This window comes from Ambystoma mexicanum, chromosome 2q, assembly GCF_040938575.1.
Source record: "Ambystoma mexicanum isolate Mex_15411 chromosome 2q, UKY_AmexF1_1, whole genome shotgun sequence".
NCBI lineage: Eukaryota > Metazoa > Chordata > Amphibia > Caudata > Ambystomatidae > Ambystoma > Ambystoma mexicanum.
The window spans coordinates 212175058-212202821 of NC_090924.1; the positions used below are offsets into that span (position 1 = coordinate 212175058).

The 27764-nt window shown below is 44.3% G+C and overlaps 1 protein-coding gene across 4 annotated transcripts in view; it reads right to left on the reverse strand.

The window, feature by feature from the left end:
- COQ7 (coenzyme Q7, hydroxylase) overlaps positions 1-27764 on the reverse strand; it is a 243798-nt gene that overhangs the window by 58237 nt on the left and 157797 nt on the right. For all 4 annotated transcript variants that reach the window (XM_069647136.1, XM_069647138.1, XM_069647137.1 and 1 more), the window contains exon 5: positions 27342-27410. In XM_069647136.1, the coding sequence (XP_069503237.1) occupies positions 27342-27410 (69 nt within the window). The remainder of the gene's footprint in view (positions 1-27341; positions 27411-27764) is intronic.

Consider the following 27764-nt stretch of genomic DNA (forward strand, 5'->3'; position numbering starts at 1 on the left):
TAAAATTTTGAGCAATTCAAGCTCAAAGATAGCACATGGGGGCATCCATTTTGTGAAATGGATGCCCGCCGCTGTGCTCGCTTTGGCTTTTGCGGCACTAATGAAGGAAAAGCCAGCCAGCTGTAGTAAACAAAAGCTACCACTGGGTGGCTTTTCCTTCATTGGTGCTGTACGTGGAGGACGGGGTCCGGAGACTACAGGCAGAAAAGCTGCAGCTGCATCTCGGTAAGTGCGATTTTTTAAAATAAAAATAAACACTAGCTGCGGTTTGGAGCCCGGAAAACCTAGAAATAAAACCGCAGCTTTAAAAACTTTGTATTTATGTTTGCGGTAGCTTTTGAAGCGACCGCAAACATAAATACAACGTTACTGTGTTTGAAAACGCTGCAGTTTTTCTTTCTAAGTTTCTCAGGCTCCTCTGGCTCGGAGGAGCCTGAGAAACTCAGAAAGAAAAACCGCAGAGTTTTCAAACACAACCGCGTTGTGTTTCTGCCTGCCGTGGCTATCACTTTGGGTCTCCAGTGCTCCCCCAGGAGAGTACCGGAGACCCAAAGTGAAAGACAAGGCAGGCAGAAACACAACACGGTTGTGTTTACAAACCGCAGTGTTTCTGCCTACAGCTGATTTCCCATTTGGGGCTCTTGGGCTCCCCACGGGGGGCCCCGAGAACCCCAAATGGGAAATGCTAAATGCTCCAGTGTTTCTGCCTAAATCTGCTTTCCCATTTGGGGCTCTAGGGCTCCCCACGGGGAGCCCTAAAGCCCCAAATGGGAAAGCAGATTTAGGCATAAACACAACGCGGTTGTGTTTGAAAACGCTGCAGTTTTTCTTTCTAAGTTTCTCAGGCTCGGATGAGCCTGAGAAACTTAGAAAGAAAAACCGCAGCGTTTTCAAACACAATAACTTGTATTTATGTTTGCGGTCGCTTCAAAAGCGACCACAAACAAATACGTTTTTAAAGCTGCGGTTTTATTTCTAAGTTTTCCGGGCTCCTCCAGCCCGGAAAACCTAGAAAAAAAAACGCAGCTAGTGCTTATTTAAAAAAAAAAAAAAAATAGCACTTACCGAGATGCAGCTGCAGCTTTTCTGCCTGTAGTCTCCGGTCCGCGTCCTCCGAGTCCGGGCACCAATGAAGGAAAAGCCACCCAGTGGTAGCTTTTGTTTACTACATCTGGCTGGCTTTTCCTTCATTAGTGCCGCAAAAGCCAAAGCGAGCACAGCGGCGGGCATCCATTTCACAAAATGGATGCCCCCCATGTGCTATCTTTGAGCTTAAATTGCTCAAAATTTTACATAGGGATTTCGAAAAAAAAATGCCAATCGTTTTTTTAAAATATTGGCTATCTATTTTTGAAATAAAACATTTTGAGCGAACCATTCCTTTAATGTTTTCCATTTTTCCACAGTACCACAGTTTTTAGTAAAAACAAAATCGGGGCCTTAATGGCTCCTTAATTAAAGAGACTTTCAAAAGGAAAAGAAAAAACGCTTAGGTTGTCCTGATGTTGCACAGGACACTTCTACATCCGGGCTTTCTAGTCTGGTGTGTTTTAACACTGGCACCCCACTCTCTAATCACCAGAGATTAGTGTGCAGACCCCCCCACTTCCCCAACTGAGGCTGAGCTCCAATGATTGTAAATTGTAGACATGGCCCATTGGCCCGAGCCCACCAGACATGAACTTTATTTATTTTAGCCGTGCATACACAAGTGTTTCAAGGCGCGACGAGGCAAGAGGGGGGACAAAGACAACGATCTTACTAGGTCAAGTTAAATGGAGATCGTGCGCAAGTGCAGGGACGAGGGGAGGGGAAAGTGCCAGGGGAGAGGGAAGAGGGGCAAGTGCAGGGCACAGGATCAAAACACGTAGTGCGGCCAGCAGTTGGCAGTGCCAGGGTTAAGTGCAGACAAGTGTCTAATAAGTGCAGGTAAGGGGACTGTAGGGTTGCAGATACAGAACCAAGTGCAAAGGTTGCCAGGAGGCAGTGCAGGTGTGCAACTGGGCGGGCAAGGACCTGGGCCCGGAGTTCATAGGGTAGCCAGGTGACCAGTGCATAGCAGGGAAGAGAAAGAGAGAAGGCAGAAGCAAAGAGGAAGGTCTTCAGATGCTTCCGGAACCAGAGAAGTTTCAGAGAGGCAGGGAGGCTGTTCCAGAGGGAGGCGCCAGCAGAAGAGAGAGATCTGCCACCAACTAGTTGCTTGGAGAAGCGCCCGACTCTCAAGGAGTTGGAGGTGGAGAAGCGAAGAGCTCGAATAGGAAGATACTTCCGAAGAGAGAGTTGGAGGTGTTGCGGCCCCAGAAGGCCTTGTGGACAATGCATAGGGTCTTGAACTTGATCATTGCAGCCACTGGGAGCCAATTGAGAGATTGCAGGGCTGGAGGGATACGATCCTTGGGCTTGAGGCCAAGGACAAGTCTTGCAGTCCTGTTCTGGATGAGTTGTAGAGGACGGAGAGTAGAGGCAGGCAGATTTAAAAAGAGGCTGTTGCAATAGTCAAGCCTAGAGAGAACCAGAGCTCTGGAGACAGATAGCTTATGGGGGAAGGAGAGGAAAGGCAGAATACCTCTGAGGATGTGCAGTTGGTAGTTTGACTTCTTAGAGACGTCAGAGATCTGAGAAGAGAAGGAGAGTGTGGACTCGAAGATGACCCTGAGGTTCTTAGCCTCACAGGTGGGAGCAGAAAGAGGGCCAAGGGAGGCCAGCCAGAGAGTGGCAAGACAAGAAGGTGCAGTTGTGCCGATGAGGAGGATCTCAGTCTTACTGGCATTCAGGCAGAGATCATTGGCGGCACACCACTTGCAGACATACAATCCGGGATGAGAGTAGGAAAAGAGGTGGCAAAGGGGATCCTGAAAGCGAGCTGAGTGTCGCCTACATAGAACTGAAAGTTGGGGCAGAGGGCAGCAATGCGGTGGGCGAGAGGTGCCAGGTATTGGTTGAACAACTAGGGAGAAAGGTTAGACCCCTAGGGAACACCACAGGTGGAGAGAGAGGGATGGAGGAGAGGAAGGACCCAAGTTGGACCTGGGAGGGTCGGTCCGAGAGGAAAGAAGTCAGCCAGGCCAGAGCCTGATCAGTGATACCCAGGTTATCACAGAGCCTCTTGAGCAGGATGGCATGATTGATTGTGTCAAAGGCAGAAGAGGAATCAAGTAAGATGAGGACAGAGGGGAGATTAGCATCGAGGTTAGAGAGCAGGTCTTCATAAATGTTCAACAGAGCAGTTTCCGTGCTTCTGGATGCTCTGAAGCCAGACTGATGGTCATGGAGACAACCAACAGAATCAGTTTGAAGATTAAGCTGGGAGATGGCCAGCTTTTCCAGGAGTTTGCCCAGGTAAGAGGTGATGGAGATCGGGCAATTGTTAGCCAGACAGGAGGGGTCGGCTGAGGGTTTCATGAGAAGAGGGTGCGCAAGTCGGCCAAGGCTATAGCAAGGTGGAGCAGGGTGGTCCTTGATGGTTTTGGAGGAACAGGGAAGAACCTTTTTTGCCGAGGCTTTCATAGATCCGACTTGTCTAGAAACCTCGTCAGGGGTGAAGAGAGGAAAGGCAAAGAAGCGAGGGGGGATGGGCCGCAGGGGGGCCAGAGGAAGAGGAGAGAGTGGCAGGAGAAGCAGGAGAGGACGAGAGGGTGGACAGGATGTCCTGGGTTTTAGAGTAAAATGAGAAGCCAGGGCCGTGCTGTGGGTCTGGGAGGGGACAGGAGAGGTAGAGACTGCACCAGGATTGGCCAGCTCCTTGCAGATTTTAAAGAGTTTGGCCAAGTTGTTAGATGCCGCAGAGAAGCGGGCTTGGATGTGAGCTCTCTTAGTGAACAGAGAGTTGGTATTGCCTTTGGAGCAGGCAGCAGGCCAGTTTGTCAGAGGATGTACAAGCTGCCAACCATTTCCTCTCAGCCACCCTACACTTGCGTTTAAGGGTGACGAGGTCTGAGTCGTACCAAGAGTTGCACTTGGCTTTAGGTTGCAAGCAGATCCTCATGACAGGGGCAAGTACATCAAGAGTGTCAGAGATGGCAGAGTAGAGCATGGAAAGGGCTGTGTCGGTGTGAGTCAGCTAGAGGTGCAGGAGGGGGAGAGAGAGAGAGTCACAAAGGTTGCAAAAGAGTCCCGTGGTGGGACAGGAAGAATCCAGGTGGATGTTGAAGTCTCCAAGGAGGAGGAGTTAAGTGGTTGAGGCCAGGAGGGAGGAGGAGCGGTCCGCCCACTCGGAGAAGAAGGAGGTAATCTGACCAGGTGGCCGGTAGATAGTAGTTACTGTGAGAGAGTGGCCGTGGGAGAGAGAAAGCCCACAGACCAGGCATTCAAAGGCGGAGTAGGCCTGCATAGGAATGACGGAGGCAGGAATCCACTCCATGAAGATCAAGGCTATGCCCCCACCGGAACAGTTGGATCTGGGCGCGGAGAGGATCTTGTAGCCATCAGGGAGGAGTATGTCAAAGCTCGTGACAGAGCTGGCCGTGAACCATGTCTCGGTGAGACCAAGGACATCGAGGTCAAGTTCTTCCAGGAGGCGGCATATATCAGATGAGTGTTTGACAGCTGAGCGAGAGTTATGAGTGGCGAGATGGAGAAGGTTGCCATCCTTGAAAGACTTCCTGGGAGGGGTACGAATCAGAGGTACTCCCTGCGGAAGTGTAGAAGGAGCCTGAGGGTGGGCAGAGGAGGAGAAGGCAAGGTAGCCAAGGAGGAGGAAGAGGGCGCCAGAGAAGTGGCACAGGGGGGAGGCAAAGAAGCTGAAGAAAGGAGAGAGGGGACAGCAGGAGAGGAAAGGAAATTGATAAGGCGCGGGAAGCGTCTATCAAAGAGGAGGAGGTTGGCCTGAGGGCCTTGGACCAAGACGGTGCCATTCAGGTAGACCTTAATGATGACCTTTGAGAAGTGGAAGGAAGCCAGGAGGGCCTACCACCGGGGCACCATTAATGGGAGAGGAAGAGAAAGGAAAGAGTACAGAGACCATATGAAGAGTCCACAGGTCTGGCGAAGGAACGACAAAGAGGATGTCGGTGAGGGTCTGTCTAGAGGAAACACTGGTGTAGGTAGCGCTTGGGTTGGAGACCAGGAAATCCTTTTTGAACTTCTTCCTACCAGACTTAGTAAGAAGGGTAGGATAGTCAATAGAAAAGCAGTTGGAGAAGATAGGAGAAACGGAGAGCACCACAGATGATGCGGAGGGGGGAAAGAGGAGGGCTGAGGTGGGGTGTGTGAGTGAGAGAAGAATGGAAGGGGGTGGGAGGGAGACACAAGGGGAGAACGCAGAGGGGGAGTGCAAGCAGAAGAGACGGGACAAGAACAGTGGTAAATAGATGACTAAACTGAACTAGATGGGGGCCTGGGTAGAGAGCACAAGAGAAAACCGGGCAGTATGATGAACAACCAGATTTGCAGGGCAACAAGAACCAGAGCAGTCAAAGAGAACCTGGAGGAGGGAAGAGCACAACAGTACAAAAGACCATTCACAGCAAAAAAACAGAACAGACGGCGGACGAAGAACTAGATGTGGGAAAAAACAGGGCAGAGCACAGAGCAGCATGCAGCAAAACAGTAATGTTGATCAGGAACCTAGAAGAATGGCACAGCAGAAACACAGAGCAATACGAGCAAAACAGAGAATCAAGAAGAAACCATGGGGGGGAGGGGGAGAGAGCACAGCAGACAGAGCAAAATACCAAGGACAGAGGAGGGCAAAGGGGAGGGCGAGGGAAGGGCCAGCAGGGGAGCAAGGACGCTCAGGGGCGGCGGGGGGAGCACATCAGTATTGGCGAGTTGGAGAGAGAAGGGCGTGAGGCAACGCAATCAAGGGATTGCGAGGGGATGTGCGGGTACAGGACGTGCAGTTCAAGCAACCAAGGATGACGGGTGCGAGGAACCAACACAATCGAGGATTGCGAGGGACTATGCAGACTTGGACGCGCAGGCACAAAACGAGGCCAATGATGGAGGCGCAGGGCACACGCGATCAAGGGAATGCGAAGGACAACGCAGGCCAAGGGTGTATAGAGCGGGCTGGCAGTAAGAGGAAGGACGCGGAAGCACACGGGATCGAGGAATGCGAGGGGCCAAGCAAAGGTGGCGCGCGCCAAGGACGGAGAGGGGCTGATGCACACATGCTCACAGGAATGCAAGGGACCACGCAGGCCGAGGACGTGCAGAACAAACAGACTGAGATGGAAGGTGTGCAGAGTCACAGGCAATGGTAGAATGTCGCACGTCAGGAACAGGCAGCGTGTGCAAAGCCAAAGATGGAAAGTGGCACGGATGCGCACACGTATGGGATTGCGAGGGACCATGCAGGCCGAATGTACACAGCGGCCGCCTTTTGAAGAGCAACTTTTATCCTTGTTGGCTGGGCATATTTACATTGTTTGTATAGGCTTCTGTCTGATTGTATAAGGAATCAGGTATTTGAAGATACACTTATGGCGGCAAAAACCTATTAGTTTTGCAAATAACTTTTGCCATCATTCAACTTCACTATACAAACGTATTGCTCACTGTGTGTGCCTGTGTGCCAGTGCGGTGAGATGAGCTCCAATAAATCACTGAAAATTGTGGACACGGCCGTAACATATGAAGTTTCTCATATTCGCAGAACCCAAGCATTTGTCACTACTCTAAGGATCTGTGTAGTGCCCATTCCAGTACCCCAAATTAAGAATTTTGAGATTGGTCAAGTATGAGATGTTATCTTGCATGTGTAGTGCCTCCTGTCAAACTTGTTCATGAAGCGCTATATGCCTGTCCCAGAGGCAAGCAGGGAGGAGTAGGAAGGAGTGTGCGACAGAACGGTAGCAAAAAGTTGTGTACAGTTGGTATTGTTGTTGATGTTGGGTTTCATATAGCACACAAGCATACAGCAAATGCAGCCTTTTTCATGGTCTCTTGGTACTTTGGAGACCTCCAGGAAAATCTAAGTTTGAGAGTTAGGCGGTGCAAGGGTGGTATCTTTGACTGAAGTATGGAGTTTGTGGTGACCATCTTCATTTTGTGCATATCAGAACAGTTGCACCAGAATTCTTAACAGTTAAATGTGGAGTAGGGGTACATCCTGCATTAATGCCCTTCACCGGAAGCATTTGATATTTCTACTTGTTTCTCCTTCACCTCTTTTTTCCTTTCACTCATTTGAGCCTCCTCTTTTTCTCATTCCCTCATCGTTCCATCTGTCTCTTTAACCACTATCTCCTTTTTTATGTTCTGTATGCTACCCTCTGCTTTTTATTCTTTCTGTATCCCTTCTCTCCCAGTGTCTCATCTCATCCCCTTTTTATTCTTCTCCATCATGCCCTCGCTCTTTGTTTCCCAATTCTTCCATGATATCCCTTTTTTCCTTCATTCTACCTCGGTTTCTCCTTTCCTTCTCATTCTTACTGTTGTTTGACCAACCAGTCTTTTCCTCTTCCCTCCACTCTTATTCAACCATTTTCCACTTCCATCACTCTCCATCCATCCTTCCCTTTGTCCCCTACTTTTATATTTCTCTTTCTCCTCTATCTCTCATTTTACCTGTTTTGCACCATTGATTTCACTTCCTTTCCCTCTACTCTTTCTCGTCCAACCTCTCGCCCCTCCTTTCGGCTCTCTTCTTCTTTTGTCACTCATTCTACCAGTTATTGTCACTCTTCCCTGGTCTTGTTTCCATATCTGTCTTTGTACCTGCTGCTACTTTTCTCCTTCTGAGCAGCTGCCATCCATACGTGGAGGTGGTTCCTCCTCCTTCCCTCTACTTGACTTCCCACGCATTCTCTCATTCCCCTGTTTGAGTAGCAGCCAAGGGGAGGTTTTTGATCAAATGTGATGCATATTGGGCATTTTAAAGAATATTTATTCAGTAATGCTGGTCTACACTAATAGCCGCAGCATGGTGAGAGACAATCTTGTTGCAGGTCAACTAGAGAGTCATTGGTAAGTTAGCGGTGTGAACTTAATTAAATGCACTAATCTGTGTTGGTTTCTGTCTCTTCCTGCAGAAGTATTGAATAGAGAGCAACATGAATCCAGAGTCAGAGAAACCAAAAATGTCTGGTGCCACAAGACTATAACAGACCAGCAAACAGAAACTTGCTGAAGCAGCAATATCCTCTCAAGATATGTTGTCAGCTTTCAAGATCCAGCCCAAAGGTTCCACTGACAAGCAGGAGCAAAGGTATGTTATTGCCGATTCAAATAGTGCCAATGTTTTCTACCACCGAATTATTATAGTTACAAGATTCTTTCAATTCTTGCTTTCAGAACTCAGCTGGAAAAACTCCTTAATTCTGAATCTGTCCCTTATGCTTCTGCTGATGAACATCTGTCTACTGTTTCTCCTCCTATGACGATAAATTCCACAGATCACCCTTCATGCACTGACATTCCTGAGCATCCACATTGCTCTACTGAATCTACACAGGCTCCTGATCAACCAACAAACACTGTTACCCAGTTCCAGCCTGAAGTTACATTTGGTCACACAACTGCTGATTGCACTGAAACTGTTGAAGATACCAATGTTGGCACACAAGTAGCACAAGACATGGATACTGAGGAACTTGGGGAATGCAGTGGGAATGTACAAATGCAGGTTACACTTGACACGCAACAAGAATACCCAACAGATCCATACCTCTTTCAGAGAAGGGCAATGTCTATACCCCTAGTCTGAGCACTTCTTGCAGCTGGTCCATAGCAGCCTGGTTTGAAAGACGGCTATAAAACATTTCCATACAACTCCAATGTTGAAAGATTTAGCCCAGATTGGTATAAAAAAAAGTTTGCAGGTGGATTCTCTGTAGTAAGGCAGTGGTTAATGTATTCTCTTAGAAGTAACTTTTTTTTTTGCTTTGCATGTTGGCTATTTGCAGATTAAAAGAAATAGCACTTTCAAAGGTTTGGTCTGATCCTAGCTGTGGTTTCTCCAATTTTAAAAAAAAAGAACAGAAAAATGTGTAATGCATGAACATTCCAAGGTACACGTGAAGCTGAAAAACAGTTCCAAATAGCAGAATTTAGAATTTGCCAAGATAGAAGAACAAGTTACTTACCAACTGTAATGTTCTTTCGATTGGATATTCCTCCCACGTATTCCTCATCTTAGATATATCCTTACCTTCAGCTTTGCTGCTTCGGAAATTTTTTCTCTCTCCACCAGAGGGCGCTCCACTCGAGGCGGCGGCGGCGATGTCCCTCGGCGGCATCCGTCGAGTGTCGACGTCATCCGTAGTATAAATGCCTCGAGCGCACCCGTTGGCCTCAGTTCTGTTTTTTCGTATCAGAGCCCATGTATTATAAACAAAGGCGTGCCTCTTATTGGCCCAAGCCTTGAAAGAATGTAGAGTGTAAACCACGTAAACTGTACTGTGGGGTAGGATGGGAGGGTCGATGAGGAATACGTGGGAGGAACATCCAATCAAAAGAATGTTACAGCCGGTAAGTAACTTGTTCTTCGAATGGATTGTGTCCTCCCACGTATTCCTCATCTTAGATAAGACTCCCAAAGCAGTTTTGTATTGGAGGAGGGAGTACAGATGCCTTTTAGTCATGTACCGAATGTAGTACATATTTGGCAAACAAACCTCCTTGAGATGTAGATGAATCCAAAGCATAATGTTTGATAAAAGTATGCATGGATGACCATGTGGCTGCTGCACAAATATCTTGTACAGGGACACCCCTCTTAAGTGCTGTTGAAGTTGCTATGCCCCTAGTTGAATGGGCTCTTAAGCCCACAGGGGGATCTTTTACGGCTAGTCTATAACACTCTGTTATGGCTAAAATGATCAATCTTGATAATGTTTGTTTGGTTACGGCTAGTCCCAATTTACGGCCAGTGTATCCCACAAAAAGTTGATCACACTGACGTATCTTTGACAATCTTGAGATGTAAAAGCTTAGAGCCCTTCTGGGATCTAGCCTATGCAGTCTTTCCTCTTCCTTACATGTGTGAGGAGGAGGGTAGAACACAGGTAGAATTATTTTCTGTGACAGATGAAAGTCTGAAACTATTTTTGGCAGAAAAGATGGTTTAACTCGAAGGACAACTTTATCTTTATGAAAGATGGTGTGAGGAGGACCACTTGAAAGTGCCTGCAACTCACTCACTCTGCGGGCTGATGTCAATGCAATTAAAAGTATAGTTTTTAATGTAAGAAGCCTTAACGGACAAGAATGTAAAGGCTCAAAGGGTGCACATGCCAGAAATTTAAGTACCAAATTTAAATCCCACACAGGAACTTGAAAAGGTACTGGTGGAAAAACATTGTTTAAACCTTTTAGAAATTGTATTATTAAGGGTATCTTAAAATAAGATCTTTCTTCTGATGAGCGCTTGAAGATAGATAGCGCTGCTACATATCCTTTTATTGTCTTAACCTGGAGCCCCAGATTAGCTAAATGTAATAGAAAAGATAATACCATTGGAATGTCACATTCAAAAGGATCCACATTCTTATCCCTGCACCAGTTACTGAATTTATTCCAACGACACCGGTACAAAGATTTTGTTGCTGGCCTTCTGGCCGAAAGCAACACCTCCATATCATCATCCGGAAGGTCCCAATCCTTGTATCTCAACCTCTCAGAAGCCATGCGTGAAGGTTGAGTATGTTGACCTCTGGATGGAGAACGTGACCTCCCTCTTGCGAGAGAAGATCCTCTCTTTTTGGAAGACGTACTGGAGGGCAGATGGACATGTCGAGAAGGTCTGGGTACCATGTTCTCCTGGCCCAATCTGGGGCAATTAGGATCATGGTTTTCCCGAACTTTCTCAACCTCCTGATTACCTGAGGGATCACAGGGACTGGAGGGAACGCATATAGAAGAGGAAATTCCCACTAATACAAATGCGTCTCCTAGAGCTCCTCCCGGGGGAAATTCCCTTGAGCAGTACAGTTCGCACTTCCTGTTGACAATGGTCGCGAACAGATCCACTTGAGGGGGTTCCCCAAAGGGCGAAGATCTCCATAAGGACTTCCTGAGCTATCTCCCACTCGTGAGAGACTGTGCTCTGCCTGCTCAGAGCGTCCGGCGCTGTGTTTTGCTCTCCTGCTAGGTGAATGGCAGATAGAGAGATCCCTTCTTGTATTGCCCAGAACCAGAGCTGCATTGCCTCTCTGCACAGTGGCAGTGACCCTACTCCTCCTCTCTTGTTGAGGTAGTACATGGCCACTGTGTTGACCGCTGATTGTCAGATCGTTGGTGTGGGCTCCCCACCCTGTGAGTGAGGCGTCCGTCACTACAGTGATCTCCGGCCATGGCTGCCAAAAAGATTGTCCCTTGAGGATGTGTTCTTTGCAAACCCACCATTGTAGGTCCTGAGCTACTCTGGTTGGAACTTGTAAGAGATCTGTCATTTCCCCTGAAAATTGGGACCATTGAGTCCTGAGGACCCATTGAAGGGATCTCATCCTCAATCTGGCCTCTGGCACCAGAAAAATGCAGGATGCCATGAGGCCGAGCAACCTGAGAAAATCGAAGGCCGGTAGATACTGGGCATTCTGGAATTTTGTCACCATCTGCAGAATGTGGTGAGCTCTCTCTTCGGGAGGCGAGGCTTTGCCCGAACGAGTATCCAAGACTGCTCCTATAAACTAGAGCTTCTGTGATGGTATCATGTTTGACTTTTTTAAATTCAGAGAAAACCCTAGTTTGTGAAGGAAGTGGCAAGTCTTGGATAGATGATCCTGGACTTGTTCTGGAGAACGTGCCCTGATCATCCAATCGTCCAAATAGGGGTAGACATGAATCCCCCCTCCTTTGCGACTCGCTGCCCCTACCGCCAACAACTTGGTGAAAACTCTTGGGGCAGAGGTCAACCCGAAAGGCAGAACTCAAAACTGATAGTGAGAGTTGCCAATCGCGAACCTCAGGTACTTTCTGTGCTCGAGATGGATTGGCACATGAAAGTAAGCATCCTGAAGGTCCAATGATACCAACCAGTCTTGAAGTTGGAGAGCCTGAAGGATCTGAGAAAGAGTGACCATCTTGAACTTGTCCTTCCTGAGGAACTTGTTCAAGTTTTTCAAGTCCAAGATGGGTCTCAGCCCTCCGTCCTTCTTTGGAATGAGGAAATATGGGGAATACCAACCCTTGTTCCTCTCCACTACAGGTACATGTTCTATTGCACCTTTCTGTAGCAGGGTTAAAACTTCCTGCAACAGGAGCGGGTCTGGATTTTTGGTAGAGTTGTATTCTGGTGGGTGATTCTGAGGTTTCTTTAGAAAAGGAAGGCATTAACCTTGGGATACTGTTTCCAGTGCCCAAACATCTGAAGTAATGCCCCGCCATTCTTTCAGATGCTGCGAGATCCTGCCTCCCACTGGGGTCTTGTGAGTCAAAACCTCATCTCCAGCAGCGGCTGAAGGGACAGATGCTGCTGCTGGGGCAGATCTAGCGCCTCTTCCTCGCCCCCGAGGACATTTTCTTTGCCCCCTTTGATTGGTCTGTCCCCTTCCTCTCCCAAATGAGGAATAAAACGAAAGGGACGACCCCTCCAGGAAGATGAGCCTGTGTAGGGGCATTGCTGAGGTTGTCGTATAACGGCACTAAGTGACTTTGCCGCTGCCTTGGAGGTCTGCAGCTTCTCCAAACTTTCATCTGCCTTGCTGCCAAACAACCTCGAGCCATAAAATGGCATGTTAAGGAGTCTAGATTGAACATCTGGTGCAAAACCGGACTTCCTTAGCCACGCAAATCTGCGTAGCACTGCGCTAGACGCCATGGACCTGCTGATACTGTCAGCAGTGTCCAAACCTGCTTGAAGGCATTTTCCCGAAGCCTCCTTACCATCCTTAATTATGGATAGGAAACCATCACATTCCTCTCCTTCCGGGAGGTGTTGAGCTGCCGCTGACATGCAGTCCCACAGAGTATAATTAAATCTAGCCAATGTACAAGATACATTGGTAGACTTCAGAGCCATGCTCCCTGATGTAAAGATCTTTTTCGACCAAGTATCTATTTTCTTGTCATCCCTATCAGGGGGTATAGTGGGGTATGCAGCATTTTTTGTTGATGTGGCTGCCTGAACTACCAGACTCTCAGCAGAAGGATGTTTACTCAAATACTCTGGGTCAGAGTTACAAGGTCTGTATTTTGCCACATATTTTTGATTCACTGCTGGAATAGATTCCGGACTTTCCCAAGCAGCATTTACTCTCCTTTGCAGGGCAATATGAAAGGGAAGTATGGGATCTGTCATATCATCATCCTGATATACAGGTGAATTCCTACCCCATCCCATAAGTTTTCTGTAACCTAAATCAGCATGTTCTGCTGGATCTGGTCTTTCAAATTCGTATTCAGGGGACGTATCTAGTCCACTTGCAGACTGTAAACATTCATACAAGTCCTGCATTTTTGATTGAGGATTGATTAATTCCTCAGGAACTTCTCTTGGACCATATTTTACTCCTGCTGATGAAACTTCAGGTTCATCTTCTTCATCCTCCTCATTTTCTGAGGACATTTCTCCATATACAGCTGACATAGTTTGGAAAAAATCAAGTCTGCTTTCTGGTTGAAATACTTTCTCAGGAATAGGCTTCAGCCCTGTAATTGGTGTCGACGTCGACAGAAGCGTCGATGGCGTCGAAGTCGTGGCCGTTGTCTTCGATGTTGTCGAGGTATTTTTCGATGTTTTCGAAGGCACTACAAATGGCGTCGAAGGAATCTTCGAGGCAGTCAATGTTGTCGAAGTAGTCTTCGAAACACTCGACGCCGTTGAAGAAATCTTTGAGGTCGTCGATAAAATATTCGACGTGCCTTTTTCTGTTGGGTCGTCGACCCTTTATACTCGACAGCCTTCGACAGAGGCTTCGAAGATGTTTTCGTCGAAGTCTTCAATGACTTATCGACGTCAAAAATCTTTTTCGTAGAGTCTGTCTTTTTAGGTGTCTGGGAAGAGTCCCTAGAAGACACCCTCGACAATTTCTTGTCAGACTTGTTAGTTTTAGACCTTCCTCTGTCACTTTTGTGACTAGAGGCATGAACTTCAACAGACATTTTTGAGGGGATCTGGGCCGCGTTCTCAAAAATTTTCATCATGGACTCTCTAAATGCTTCCCACTTTCTAGGGGAGTCGTGTTTTGTTGGACAAGTAATAACTTCCTCCGAAGTCGAGGAAGAAGAAGAGAGATCGGTGTCGTCTCTTTTTCGCCTTTTTGGACGAAGAAGACGGGGACTTCCTTGATCTACTCCTCGATCGTGATTTTTTATAGTGTTTTGCCGAAGACTCAGCCTAGTCTTTCTTCCCTCTCGAAGAAAACTTCGAGGATTCCTCCCCCACCACCAGTTTACCTCGTCTTTCTTTCAAGGCCTTGTGGGTCATGGATTGGCACGAACCACAGTCATCGATCCGATGTTCGGACCCGAGACACCAGAGGCAGTTACGGTGAGGGTCGGTCAGCGACATTTTTCTGCCGCACCTTAGACACTTCTTAAACCCCATTTTCGGAGTAGATGGGTTTGAGGAAGACGACATAATCGCTTAAGACTGAAGTGTCGTTTTATTTCGATCCGAAGCGAAGCTAACGGAAAAACGGAACTGAGGTCAATGGGCGCGCTTGAGGCATTTATACTACGGATGACGTCGACACTCGACGGATGCCGCTGAGGGACATCGACGCTGTCGCCTCGAGTGGAGTACCCACTGGTGGAGAGAGAAAAAATTTCCGAAGCAGAAAAGCTGAAGGTAAGGATATATCTAAGATGAGGAATACGTGGGAGGACACAATCTATTCGAACTATTGTTTCTGAGCTAATAAACATCGAAAGGGAACAGAAGGAGAAAAACTGTGGTATTCTAATATGCTTGATGCTATATTGTATCTCGCCAAGCAAGGAGTGCCTCTCCTTGGACACAGAACATGCAAGATTGGTAAGTGCGTCCACTGAAGGACATTTTTTGGAGTTACAAGAGGATGTTCAAGTATGACAATGTTTTAGCACAGCATATCTCTTATGCTAAGCGGAACGAAACGTACTTGAGTTATGACATCCGGAATAATGTCATTAGTGCACTAGTAAAAAAGATAATGCGTGCTATCCTTGAAGTTAAAATGGCCAAATTCTATATTGTCATTGTTGACTTTACAATAGATGTCAGCAGAGTTGATCCATTTTTTTAAATCTCTTCTGTTACATCATCTGGTCATGCAGCTGAACATTTTACATTTGCTGAACATCCTGGAGCCGGATTGGCAGACTTTTTATAAACTATTGGCATCGACTTTATAGTCCCTGGAACTTGTTGTTTCCTTGATCCATGGGCAGGGGGTATGATGGTGCAAGCATGATGTCTGGATGTATTGCTGGACTGCCAGCACTTGTGAAAGAAGTCTTGCCCAGAGGTATTTATGTTCACCGTTGTGCGCACAATTTAACCCTTGTGCTGATTCATGCTGCAGAGTCATGTATAAAAGGAAAGTTATTTTTTGGTACACTTGAGGCATTGTACACTTTCCTTACTGGCAGTCTGCCTCACTTGAAAGGTCTGCAGGAAGAGCAACAGGAGCATGACCTTCAGGAAAGGAAATAGATTCTTTGAAACAAAACATTGTACCAATTAGTACAGCATTGCACCGAATATCCACTAAATGTATCCCAAATGCAAATAGAAAAGCAATTTGGGATGCACAGTGGCTCTAGAAAACAACTGAAACCTTAGAGTTTACAGTCAACACATTTGCAAAGTAGTAACTTAGTAACTTCAGAACGCATGGTTGCAACATGCTGTAAGGAACTTGAGAAGCTTCGTCAGATGATATATTTGATTGGTTTCAAACAGAGCTAGAAATATGGCTGAAGAGTGTGGGACATCAACACTTTCAAGAAAAAAGGAAGAGGGCTAAGAAAAGCTTTAATGATGAAGCAGCTGATGCTAATCCTTCAGAGAGCAGGAGGCGGGCATTCAAAGTAGAAACCTTCTATGTTCTGGTTGATACCTTCTTTGCTCAGATGACAGTGAGGTTTCAAGATTTTCTCAGAACTGGATCCTAAACATTTTACTTGTTTGGCCTGGTTACCACCAGCACGGTATGGTATATTGATTGCTTGTGAATGTTTATTGAATGTTCTTTTTTGCCTTGCTGATTGATGGATCTGATTTAGATATCTAGCTTTCATTGTCAAATTGAAATACAATTTTAATTGGGCATTCCCTCCTTAACAAATGTGTGGAGTGTAACTGATAACAGATGTGGCCTGTAGAAGAGTAAGGTTTTATAACTGAAATATATATCTGGCAAAAAAACCTGCCAGTTTTTTCTTGAATATTAAGTGTCAACAGTTCCTAGTTATACCCGCAAAATTAAGGAAATGGTAACCACCGGGCCAATCCCTCTCTGAGCCGACCGTCACGGCGCTCCGGGTGCAACAGCGGCTGCGCCCCCCTGACCAGCACTTCACCCCACGCCTGCACCAAAACATGACTCCGCCACCGCCCCAGACCCTGAGGTGACCACCATACAACGATAATCATTCATCATTGGGAAGCTCCTCCCATTTCCACAATTGTTTTATTTTTTTATTTTATTAAAACAGTTTTATAGTTTGTAATACAAACCTTTCACCAATCAAATATATTTACTATTCATAAAAATTAAACATTTGAATGAGAAGAATAAATATATCATTTGGCAATGACAACATCATAATTGCAATATAAAAATGAAATTAGTAAAAGCTAGAACCTAAATCTCTACCTCCAAAATGTTATTCCTGACATTTAAGAAAAATCTCCACTAAAATATAGTGGTAGCTAAAATTAATTAAATGTTTGTATTGTGCATTTGGTTAGAGAAATAAAACCTTAAGCACAGTACACTTTATAAAACCATATACCATACATATTAAAAATAAAAACTACTACAAATCACAATATTGTCACATAAAAAATGTGGTCATCAAATTACATCAATTCATCAATAAAACAAATTTCATCTAAATGACACACAATCCATGTATACCAATTAAAACCCAATCTAATTCATTCAAATTTATGTCAATACATTCAACAACTTCCATGCTGAGAAACCCACTGAGTTATTAATGAACTAGCTCCTAAACAAAAGTGCTGAAAAATTGATCACCCTGAATATCTTCCTCATCACAAATTCATAACCTTTCCTGCATTCGACTTTAAGAAAAGGACACCAGATAAGGACATGGCGACTGGTTTCCACAGTTTGATTACACAATCTGACCTCTTATGGTATATTAGCCCAACCACCACAATACTCAAACATGGGCAATATCTTAGATAAGTGATACTTAGTGCACCATCACATATTTTAGTTAGATCCAAACAAGGTGCATTAACACGAGAAGCCTGCAAATAATATTCAACATAACGTTTATTTTGTTGCAATATATGTATGTTTCACTATGAAAAAATGTAATACAGTGTAACAATCTAAAATCAAGGCCACATTGCTGCAGTTTACTCCACAATATTGGGCGTGAGACTGTCAAAAGCCTCAGAAAATCTATAAAACAGATACATTTTCCGTTTAGAATGATAGGCTTCAGAGGCCAAGTAATGAAGGGTGCAGATGTTATGGCTTGTATTGTGTGCCTTTCGAAATCCTGTTTGGAATATTTTTAGCAGACACTTCCCCTTAACCGAGCTATTGAGCTTCCTCAGAATTAACATACCAAAGATCTCGGCACTGGTATCAAGCATGGCGAGAAGCCTGTAGTTGGAGGGATCATGGTCACCACCCTTTTGTTATATACAGGAACCAATGTAGCTTCCCTCCAACCCTCAGATATCTTGCCAGTGCTTAGTATATGGCAAAACCAAAGTGCCAATGACCGAGCCCAATAGCTCGGTTTAGACTTGTACACCACATTAGGAATAGCATCGGGACCATGTGCTCTGGAGGATTTTAGTTTCATCATCACATCATAATGATATATTCTTGAAAACCTGATATTGGCACAATCACCTCTTACGAAAATCACTATTTTAGGATAAACCACTTCCTGATCATAATAAAGTGAAATAGGATGGTTAAACCAAGCTTCCTCAAATAATGGATTTAATTCCTGTACGGTATTTCCCGCAAGATAATATCGATAGTATGACCAAAATGGCCCATTGTCATTAGTGCCTAATAATCTGAAAAGATACTTCCAGTTAGCACTATTTAATGAGTTGCGATGGTGTCTCAGACAGTTCTTATATCTGGTTTGGAGCAAGACCAACGGCCAAGAGCAATCTACCTGGTTTAATAGTTATCTTTTTAAGTGCAGCCTTAGCTCTGCACAGTAACTTTATTCTATGGTGCACCAATCCATGGAGCATGGAGTGGATAGGAGTGCATGGAACGGACTGCAGAGCATAGAATTGCGTGACGTATATAGTATGGTTTAGAATGCAGAGAACTTTGGAAAGAGCATATAACCCATCATATCACACCACCACGCTTACTCTCTACTTTACATCACCACTCAACTAGAACACAGAGATACTATGACACCATTCGGTATAACTTTTCTCATACCAACATCCGCCGCTCACTCCACATCACTCTGTAATCACTGCTGGTTACACACACCCCCCAGCCAGGCGTTCTCCTCAGGCATAACGCAGCCACATCCAGCCTGGATAAACCCGGCCGGAACGAACACATACTCCTGATCTCTCAACCACCACACCTACCGCTAAAAAGCAGCTATTACACGGATACCGCACGAGCTGCACACATACCCGGTGCTCACACGCACCTTTTTGAATCTCGCTACTCTCTCTAGTGATCTGAACTTCGGTTCCCAAGGCGTTCAACCTACCAGCGCCTTCAGACCATACCAATGGTATATAAGGCGCTATATAAATGCAAAATAACAAATAACAATAACAAAAGAACCTCGTAAGCACCTGCCCACATTATCCCCAATGCATCCCAACTTTATGAATGTACTTTTTATATTGCCTCATTTGTCCAGTGGATCCAGTTACCCTGATTGCGAACATGTATATTAGGGAAATTCGCTTGGATTTATTGGGTGCTCCCACCTGGGAAGTCCAAATGAGCAAAACATGATCACTTAATGATATCAGTGTTAAATGAAATGGCTACAATCCACCCAAAAATCAAATCCTGGCCTAGGAATACATAGTCCAGACAAGAATATAAGGTTCCACTGGACCATGAATATTCTAGGGATTTACCCCTTCCACTCTCGAAATTAAGGCAGATTAAATCAGTTGTCCAAACACGAACCCCACGCATTGTCCTTTACATTTTTAAATTAACCAGTGGTAGTTCAATGGATTTATTTCCAATGGTGGGTACCAAGATAAGTGTCAAAGTCGGTTCTATTATAGAGGCCTTAGAAATCCCCTGCCACCATTACATTACCATCAGGATGGGGAATGTACAATAGATAGAGTAACTTCTCTACCTTATCTTGGACCAAACTAGAGGACACCGCCCCCTGGGGGATCATACAGATTAATAATCAGTGTTTGGATATGTGGCTTTAAGGGATCACACAAAATAGCAGACAATACATTGGGAGAAACAGGGCCGGGTGTAAGTGTATATATGGATCTAGCACCAATGGCAAGCCCTCCCACAGGGCAACCTCTAGGATTATGCTGGCCAAAATTACACAATATAGTATATAAGGAAGTGATCAATCATCCAAGTCTCTTGTAAAAGAGGACATCATTTGCCGTAAGTAAAGGAAGTCCCAAGGGTTACATTATAAAAAATAAAAAAAAAGAACTGTAACCTGTGTATTCCAGGAGGCCCATTTACATTGCTGCAATACCTTAAAACATCAATTATCACAGGATTCAAAAGAATCTGGTATCCACTGATTTACAACCCTGGAACCTACTACAGATGCTGTGGAATTAATGCCTGTTGCCCATAAATGTAATCTTTCTGAGGTAAGCATGTCAATAATATTAGAAGAGGAAGATTTATTTACTGGAGTGTTGGCTGCTTCGCTAGGCGGAATGCAAAGACTATGCTTTCGACATACGGTAAGCTGGAAACCTACATCAGTCATTTTTCCTGTACCCCAATTGCAACTATGATGGTCAGTGTGGGCACACGTCACATGCTCACATTCCTGAGGTTGCAGTTTGTTACCATATGTTTTTGTGCAGGATATCATTTTCTTTCTTAAATCAAAAGGCAGCTGCCGCCTGCACTGCTCTTTTCTTTTTACCTTCCAGACTAACACGAATTACAGGATGAATATCAGAATCGCAGGTCTCGTCAGCCTCCTTGCCTAATAAATGTACTCTAGCGATCTGCACCTCTAAATTACCACCAGCAGTCAATGCCTTATCCTCACACCGATCAATGTCATGGTCCAATATTTCCACAACCGGATCCTCCCTGGTCGAGACAATAAATGGTGACACTTCCTAAGTTGCTTTTGTGTCCCCTCATAAGTGTCCAGTATAGCATTGATCACTCTGGTCAGGATGTGTTTCAGATCTTGTTGCTCTGTGGCCATGTTTGCACATAAAACAAATAGGGCATCAACTGTTCCCGTCACAGCATTCAGTACAAGACAAAGTTTCCTTTGTTTCCAGATATGAATGTAAAGGCTGAGATGGTTGTATCGAGGTATCAACATCACTGCCACTGACCAGATCCGAGGAACTTAAAAATGAGACCAAGTGCTCCAAATTAGGGGTCGCTAACAGTTGGGTACCAATAACATTATTACAATTATTTGATAAATGCAATGCTCTATCTGCTACTCCTAGAGTGTTATTTTGCAGATCCAGGACTAATTCAATAAGGAGTTGTCGTTATCAATCGAAGGCGAGAACCTAGCTAGATTTTCCGACCTGCATATGCTAATATCCGTACATAACTCAATCCGTTTCAGGATTGTACATTCCGTTGCCTTGTTAACCGTCCCACAATAGTCCGACCTTGTTTATCATTTTTTGAGCATGCAATCCCATTTAATTGCATGTGGTCAGCTAATGGGCTGCACAACCTTTCACCAGCCCGCACTGCGCAAGCCATATTTCCATAGTCGTGCTCCCTTCATATGTCAAGCAATTTGAAAATACTCACTCAATGGGCTAACAACAAACCACAACTACCCAATGCTGGCGCCAAAAGCAGCAATAAACAGATAACAAATTCTGTCAAGTAAATATACTCTATGAGGGTAAGCAGAAATCAAGACCTCAACAATTACTTCGACTAAACTAGGTAGTTAACAAATCTAAACCACAGATTAAAAGGAGAATACCCCACAGTCTCTGTAGTAGCATTTACTCCCATAAATTGCAGTTACAAGCAGAAGTTACTTCACATAGTCTCAGAGCCTCTTAACAATGAAGTAATGCTGGGCCAGACTTCTCCTATTCACAAGGCCAGCAAAAAAATGTTATCGGGTGGTAGGTCTGCTTTGATGTCAATTAATGGACCAATTGTGCACCCTCAAACTTTCCCGCTGCACAATGGAAACAGGATCCGACACAATCCACTCACCAGAAACGTCAGTGAAAGTTCAAGGATTCAAAAGAGAACCACAAGGCCGACACCGAAATTCTGTGTGTTTTCCTGTGCCCGGTCGTAAGAAATTGGCCGCTTAACAGCCCACTGTCCAACAGTATAGATAACAAATACTAAGTACTGGTGCCCAAAATAATACACTACTCCTCTTCGTGCTGCTTCTCCTTACTCAATGGCAGCGGCTACTGCGCTCTTCTGACTGGAAGCGGTGTGTTCTATAGTTAAAACCATGCAATATAAACAACCGTCGGCCCACACTTCCTGGCTCGGTATTATGTTTATCGTTAGCACTTCAGTATGCAAAACTATTACTGAAATATTTCAATACTGAATATGAGGACCATGCATCCTCCATAACCTTTGACATCTGTGCCCAAAATAATACGCTACTCCTCTTTGTGCTGCTTCTCCTTATTCAATGGCAGCAGCTACTGCGCTCTTCTGACTGGAAGCGGTGTGTTCTATAGTTAAAACCATGCAATATAAACAACCGTCGGCCCACACTTCCTGGCTCAGTATTATGTTTATCGTTAACACTCCAGTATGCAAAACTATTACTGAAATATTTCAATACTGAATATGAGGACCATGCATCCTCCATAACCTTTGACATCTGTGGACTGAGGCACTGGAGACCAGCCAAGGAGGGAGACGGATGCCTGGATGCAGTTGCATAGCAATCTTTAATATCACTGGAAGCACACACAGAGCTTCTACAAATCACTGGGTTTAAATAGCCAAATTTCAATGACCTCATATGTTCGTGCAAATTCAGAATACATTCCAAATTGGCTCTCTTAACTGAGCCCTCCTAATCTCCAATTGGCTAGCTTGCTTGTCAATCACAAAGCCCACATGACTTCACATTGACAAGCATTATTTGACTGACACATGATCTTGATAAGCTTGCGTGAGATTCAACTGAGCCTCATAACTCCTTTATCGCCTGCCAAGAAGCAGCCCCTTATCCGATTGCCGAGACCTGCCAAATTCACTTGGCAGGTTTATAATGCTCATTTGTTTCCAACCAAGCAGCTGCTTGCTCAAATTGGTAGATTTCCAGACCTTATCTACCTTGCTATCAATCACTGCCTAGTTTGTCTGCCAAAATGCCTAAGTATACCCCAACAGACATTCGTATATACAGTAAACTGACAATTAACTGCTAATGAACTGCTGCCAAAGAATTACTCATCATTCTGAATGAATAAGGGTTTTTCCACCATTTTGTTTTCGGCATTCATCTTAGAAACAGAGTCTGTTCAGCCTGAACGTTCTGTGCAGATACTAACGGTGCTTTACCTTTGTGAATAACACATTTTCTATCTAACTTCTGGACTACATTTTATACATATTCATGATGTGTGTGCCATACCCGAGACACACTCCACCCCATAGGTCATTCTGAGCATAAAAAATATGTCGCCCTATATGTACCTTTTGTCTTCAGAAAGCACTATAATTCCGATTTTTGCGATACAGGCACTACTGATCATCACGCCATACCTTTTACATTCAGTTTGAGGGGAGGGGGGGTCTAGGACCTTCTCTACAATACCAAGCTGCAAATAAGAAACAACCGCCAGCCCTCATGTTACTTGAAGGCCCGTTATTAGGTTATTGCTTCAATGTAGAAAGGCACTTAGTTAGGATGGTGCCGTAAGAGGGGTTAGTCAGCCCTCACGTTACTTAAAACCGATGTTATATTGATGGGATATTGTAGCGAGCATGGTTCAACGTGTGCCTCCCGGAGCCACAGAACATGGGAACACACTCTCTTCACACTCTGCCACGTTACACTCTCATAAGAGAGTATGTAGTGCCAGGACCATCTCCAAAAACAACAGAAATGGTAACAAGCTATGGGGTTCTGCAGCAATTATATTGCTTACACAGGAACACACTCCCACTACACTTCGCTCTCATAAGAGAGTATATGTAGTGTCAGGACTGCCTCCAGAAACAACAGCAATGGTAAAAAGACTGTGGGTTCTGCAGTAATGATAGTGCTCACACGGGAGCAGACTCTCTCCACACTCGGCGACTAGCTAAAATTAAGGAGTCTTTATACCCCGACAGTATTCTAAAGTCAGAGTTCATGCCTGTTAAAAAAGTGATAATATGAAAATACTTCTTGAAATAGAGTTGACGTTTGCAGGCTAATGCTTTACATTCGATCACCAGATGGTATAATTGTTTCTAAAATATCTGGTCTGTTACAGAATCTGCAGAGTCTCTGTTCTCTGATTATATTAAGTTGGGCTCCCAGAATGTCATTGGTTGGTAGAATGTTTAACCTGAATCTCATGAACCAAGGTCCGTATCTTGGGTCAGAAAAGGTATTCAAATGAGGGCTAAATAAAAATTTGCCATTTTTTCAGTTTCTAATACAAGCACATACTGGTTATATTAACCTATCCTTTCTCGTGTTGAAATCCAATCTTATGCCGTACATTTTTTCCAAACCTCCATGGGCAAATCATTTAAAACATTAGCATGCATCCCCAAATTGCTAAGAAGGCAGTTATTGAAGTCCCTCAAAGGAAAAGTTCGCTATCGATTCCCTTAATGATTGCCAGATACAGGGTACAGAATAAGGAACATTTGGTGGGAACTACAATTTTCCTGTATAGACTTCGATATTTCCATTTTACAAGTGTAAAAGGAGAAATCAGACCCTGCTCATTACCATTAACGGAGAAGGGGACACGGTTTGGCAAATTCAGCACTTGCCTCCAAAAGAGAGCTTCAAGTTTGGCCAAAATAGTCTCATTTTTCAGGTTTCTATGTATGCAAAGATAGGTACTGCCTTAGCCTTAAAGAATTTTATAGCTGGGAATCAGAGGATCAGAGAGAAATGCTCAAACCGCCAGCATATTCGCCTGGCTTGGCTCGCAAGGGCAATACATTTCTCACGAGGCTCAGTATAAAAAGCCGCCTTACAGTTCTTAACAAAGAGGGTGTCTCAAATAGATAAATGAAGTAGTTACTTCAATTGGGGTTTCGTTTAATGTCCAGTTATAATTTTCAAATTTGGCTCCATGACTAGGGCTACAAATAAGTGCCTTAGTTTTAGTAGGCTTCATTGCTAACCCCTTGGCATTAATATAGGGTTACCAATTGTCGCTGCAGGCCGATAGGCAAGATGCAATAACACCAAATCATTGCCATTTGCCAACCAACCAGTTCCCAATTTTATGGTGAAGCGATCTAGCCCGACCCAAATACTCTCAGATGTCAGCTATGAACATTTGAAAAAGGAAGGGGGCAAGTATTCAGCCCTGTCGTATTCCCCTGTACATAGAGATGGGTCTAGACAGAGCACCCTGAGCATTAAGCCTAATCTTGACTTTGGTATCACAATGGAGGTGCTGGATAATTGCTAAATAAGGACAGTTCTTATCTTGTAGTTTTGTCCACAGAAGCCACAGATCAATGCAGTCAAAGGCCATAGATGCGTCAATAAAGGCAATGCAGATATGCTGTTTTTTCAAATTGCCCTGGTTTGAAGGAAGGATAGAAGTAGGCCATTAAGATTCGTACCTAGGCCTTTTTTTTTTTTTAACACAATTGGTTCAGGTCATGGATTTTATTGTCCATTGCCCATTTTTTCAGATGTTTTAACAAAATAGAGGACAAGATCTTACTAGACATCCAGAAATGTAATCAGCCAATAATTCTGTGGAAGTGCTCTGTCGCCTTTATTAAAAACTGGAACTAAATGCGAAAACTTTCAAGAAACGGGCATGGATGTAGTACGAATTAGTTGGTCAAAAAGAACCTTTAGAATTTTAGACCATAGTTCAGGCTGGTTTCTCAGTGATATTACAGAGGCCATCCGGTCGTGGAGTGCCCAAAGTGTTTACTTTGTTTTGTTAAGCGAAAAAAGTCTTTGGCATCAAAGTCTAGGGACCAAACTGGCTCAGAGATACTCATATCAATACAAGTTATCAGAGGGATTGGCATAAATCGCATTATAATGAGAGACCCAATCGGATTCTAAAATTGGACACAGGGATCTGTAAATCTGGTTAGATTTCGAGTAATTGATCAATTTCCAAAAAGATGCTCTATTGTTTGAAGTCAAGCTACTCAGCATAGTCGCTGCATCACGCTGCAAAATAGACTATAACCTCTCAACCAGTTCTTATACCGTTGTATTATCTTGGGTGGGGAATTAACTGACCCTTTCGAAGTCTGAAGAGGGGTAAGGGAGGGCTGTAAATTGGCCCCCCTCCTTTTTAAAAAATATATATCGATGAGGTGGTAAGGTATGTAAGAAGAAACTGCCTAGACGCACCCAAGTAGGGATCTGAGATCTTCCCCTTACTGCTCTTCGCTGATGATGCAGCCATACTAGCTACCTCACCAAGGGGACTCAGGACCACCCTGGAGGCCTTTGTAACAAAATGCTCTGAACTTTGTCTAAAGATGAACATGGCAAAAAGCAAGGTGCTAGTCTTCCGTCCGAAACAAAGCAAATTTGCACAAATATTGGTGCTGATTAACAACATTCTCCTTGACCAAGTTCAGGAGTAGGACTATCTAGGTATATGGTTCAACAACCTGGGTCCTGGCCTCTCCATGTGGGGAAATCATCCCTGTGGTTTTCGCCGTACAGCTGTTCAAAAACAGCACTTTTTCTCTATGGGAAAATGAAGGGGAATTAGGACGATATCTGTGTTTTTATTTTTTTTTAATAACGTTTTCAATTTTTAACGATTTGGTCCCAACCGTTTCCGGTTTGGTGGGGGTGGGAGGGTGGGACTGGAGGGGTGGGGCTTGACAAACCCATGCTTTCGAAAATGGCATCCAAATCCATCTAGCAAGTCAAAAGTTATTAGCCTCTCTCAGCCTCTCTGCTGCAAAGTACCAAGACTGATATACATGTTTTAAGGTATAGAGGAGGCCCCTTGTTCTCCGTTGCATATTTTAAAAACCACTCAATGGATTTACCCCAAATGAGTCAAAATGAGTCAATGAAATCCTTTGTGCCCAATCATATGGCTGCTGATATGCTCCAAATCCACACAGCGGTTTTCATGCTACAGCGGTTCAGAAACTGCACTTTTCTCTATGGGAAAATGGGACTGAAAACTGTGAAACTATTTTGTTTTCTTAATAACATTTTCATTTTATAACGTATTGTTCCCAAAATGTGCAGTATTGTGGGAGAATTTCATTCAAATCCATTCAGCAAGTCAAAAGTTATATGCAGTAAAAATCTGGGGAAAGAACTGCTGCTTTTTCATTTCCGAAAAGCCAGTCAGCAGCCTTTCTGCTGCAACCCACTATTGGAGATACTCCCAGAAATCAAGTTGTTTTGTACTTGGCGCAATTCTGTCCAGTGAAAATGTGCACTTTTTGTCTATGGGAAAATGAATGGGAGTCAGCCGAAAACAGTGTTTTTTTTGCTTTAATACATTTTTCATTTTTCATTTTTTAACAAATCATTCCCAAAATGTCCCGTCTGGGGGGAATGAGGGGGGGGGGGGGGGCAGTGTGGACCCTGACAAACGTTTGTATGCAAAATATCAGCCACATCAGTCATGGAAGTCAAAAGTTATTAGCAATGAAATTTTTGAGTTTCCTATGGAACTTGATACTCACCTTAAATATAGGCAGGCAGAGATCAAATAGGTCAAGTGGTATAATTTTAAACAAAAGCATATTACAAGGCAGTAATCAGGTGAGTGATAAAAGATCATTGAAAAAAGAAGTGCATCTTCTCCTCTAACTGAGCCTTTAGTGCTCCTCAAAACATATCAAAGGAATTCTGCAAGAGGTTTGAATGGCAAGGTAGCATACATGAATTCACAGGTATTTGTAATAGATGCATTTTTGACAATGTGATGATCTTACCATTTCTGCATCATGTTCTAACCCTATGTCGTGGTGTTCCAGTTCATCGTCACGGAAATTCTTAATGATCTAAAAAGAAAGAAAATTGTATTTGTCATTAGAGCCAAGAAAACACTAACGAAAGAGATCATGAAGTTCTGTCATCTTAGAAATAGCTTAACAGCTAGACTGTAATCTTGTGTGGCCTTGCTCTTTTGATCATTTATTTTTTGGTAGTACGCTTTTAATCATTCAAGTCAGTCTGGTATCGCCCCAATAAGGGAAATACTTTGGAACATCATCCAAATTAAGAAGATGTTAGGCAGAAACATGTGCAGTTCCCTCTGGGACCACTGCAAAAGATTTAGGACTACAGGTGTTTGGCAGTATACCCACTTGGTAGCAATCTGTACCACACAGATTCACTTGGTAGCTGTGGCTGAG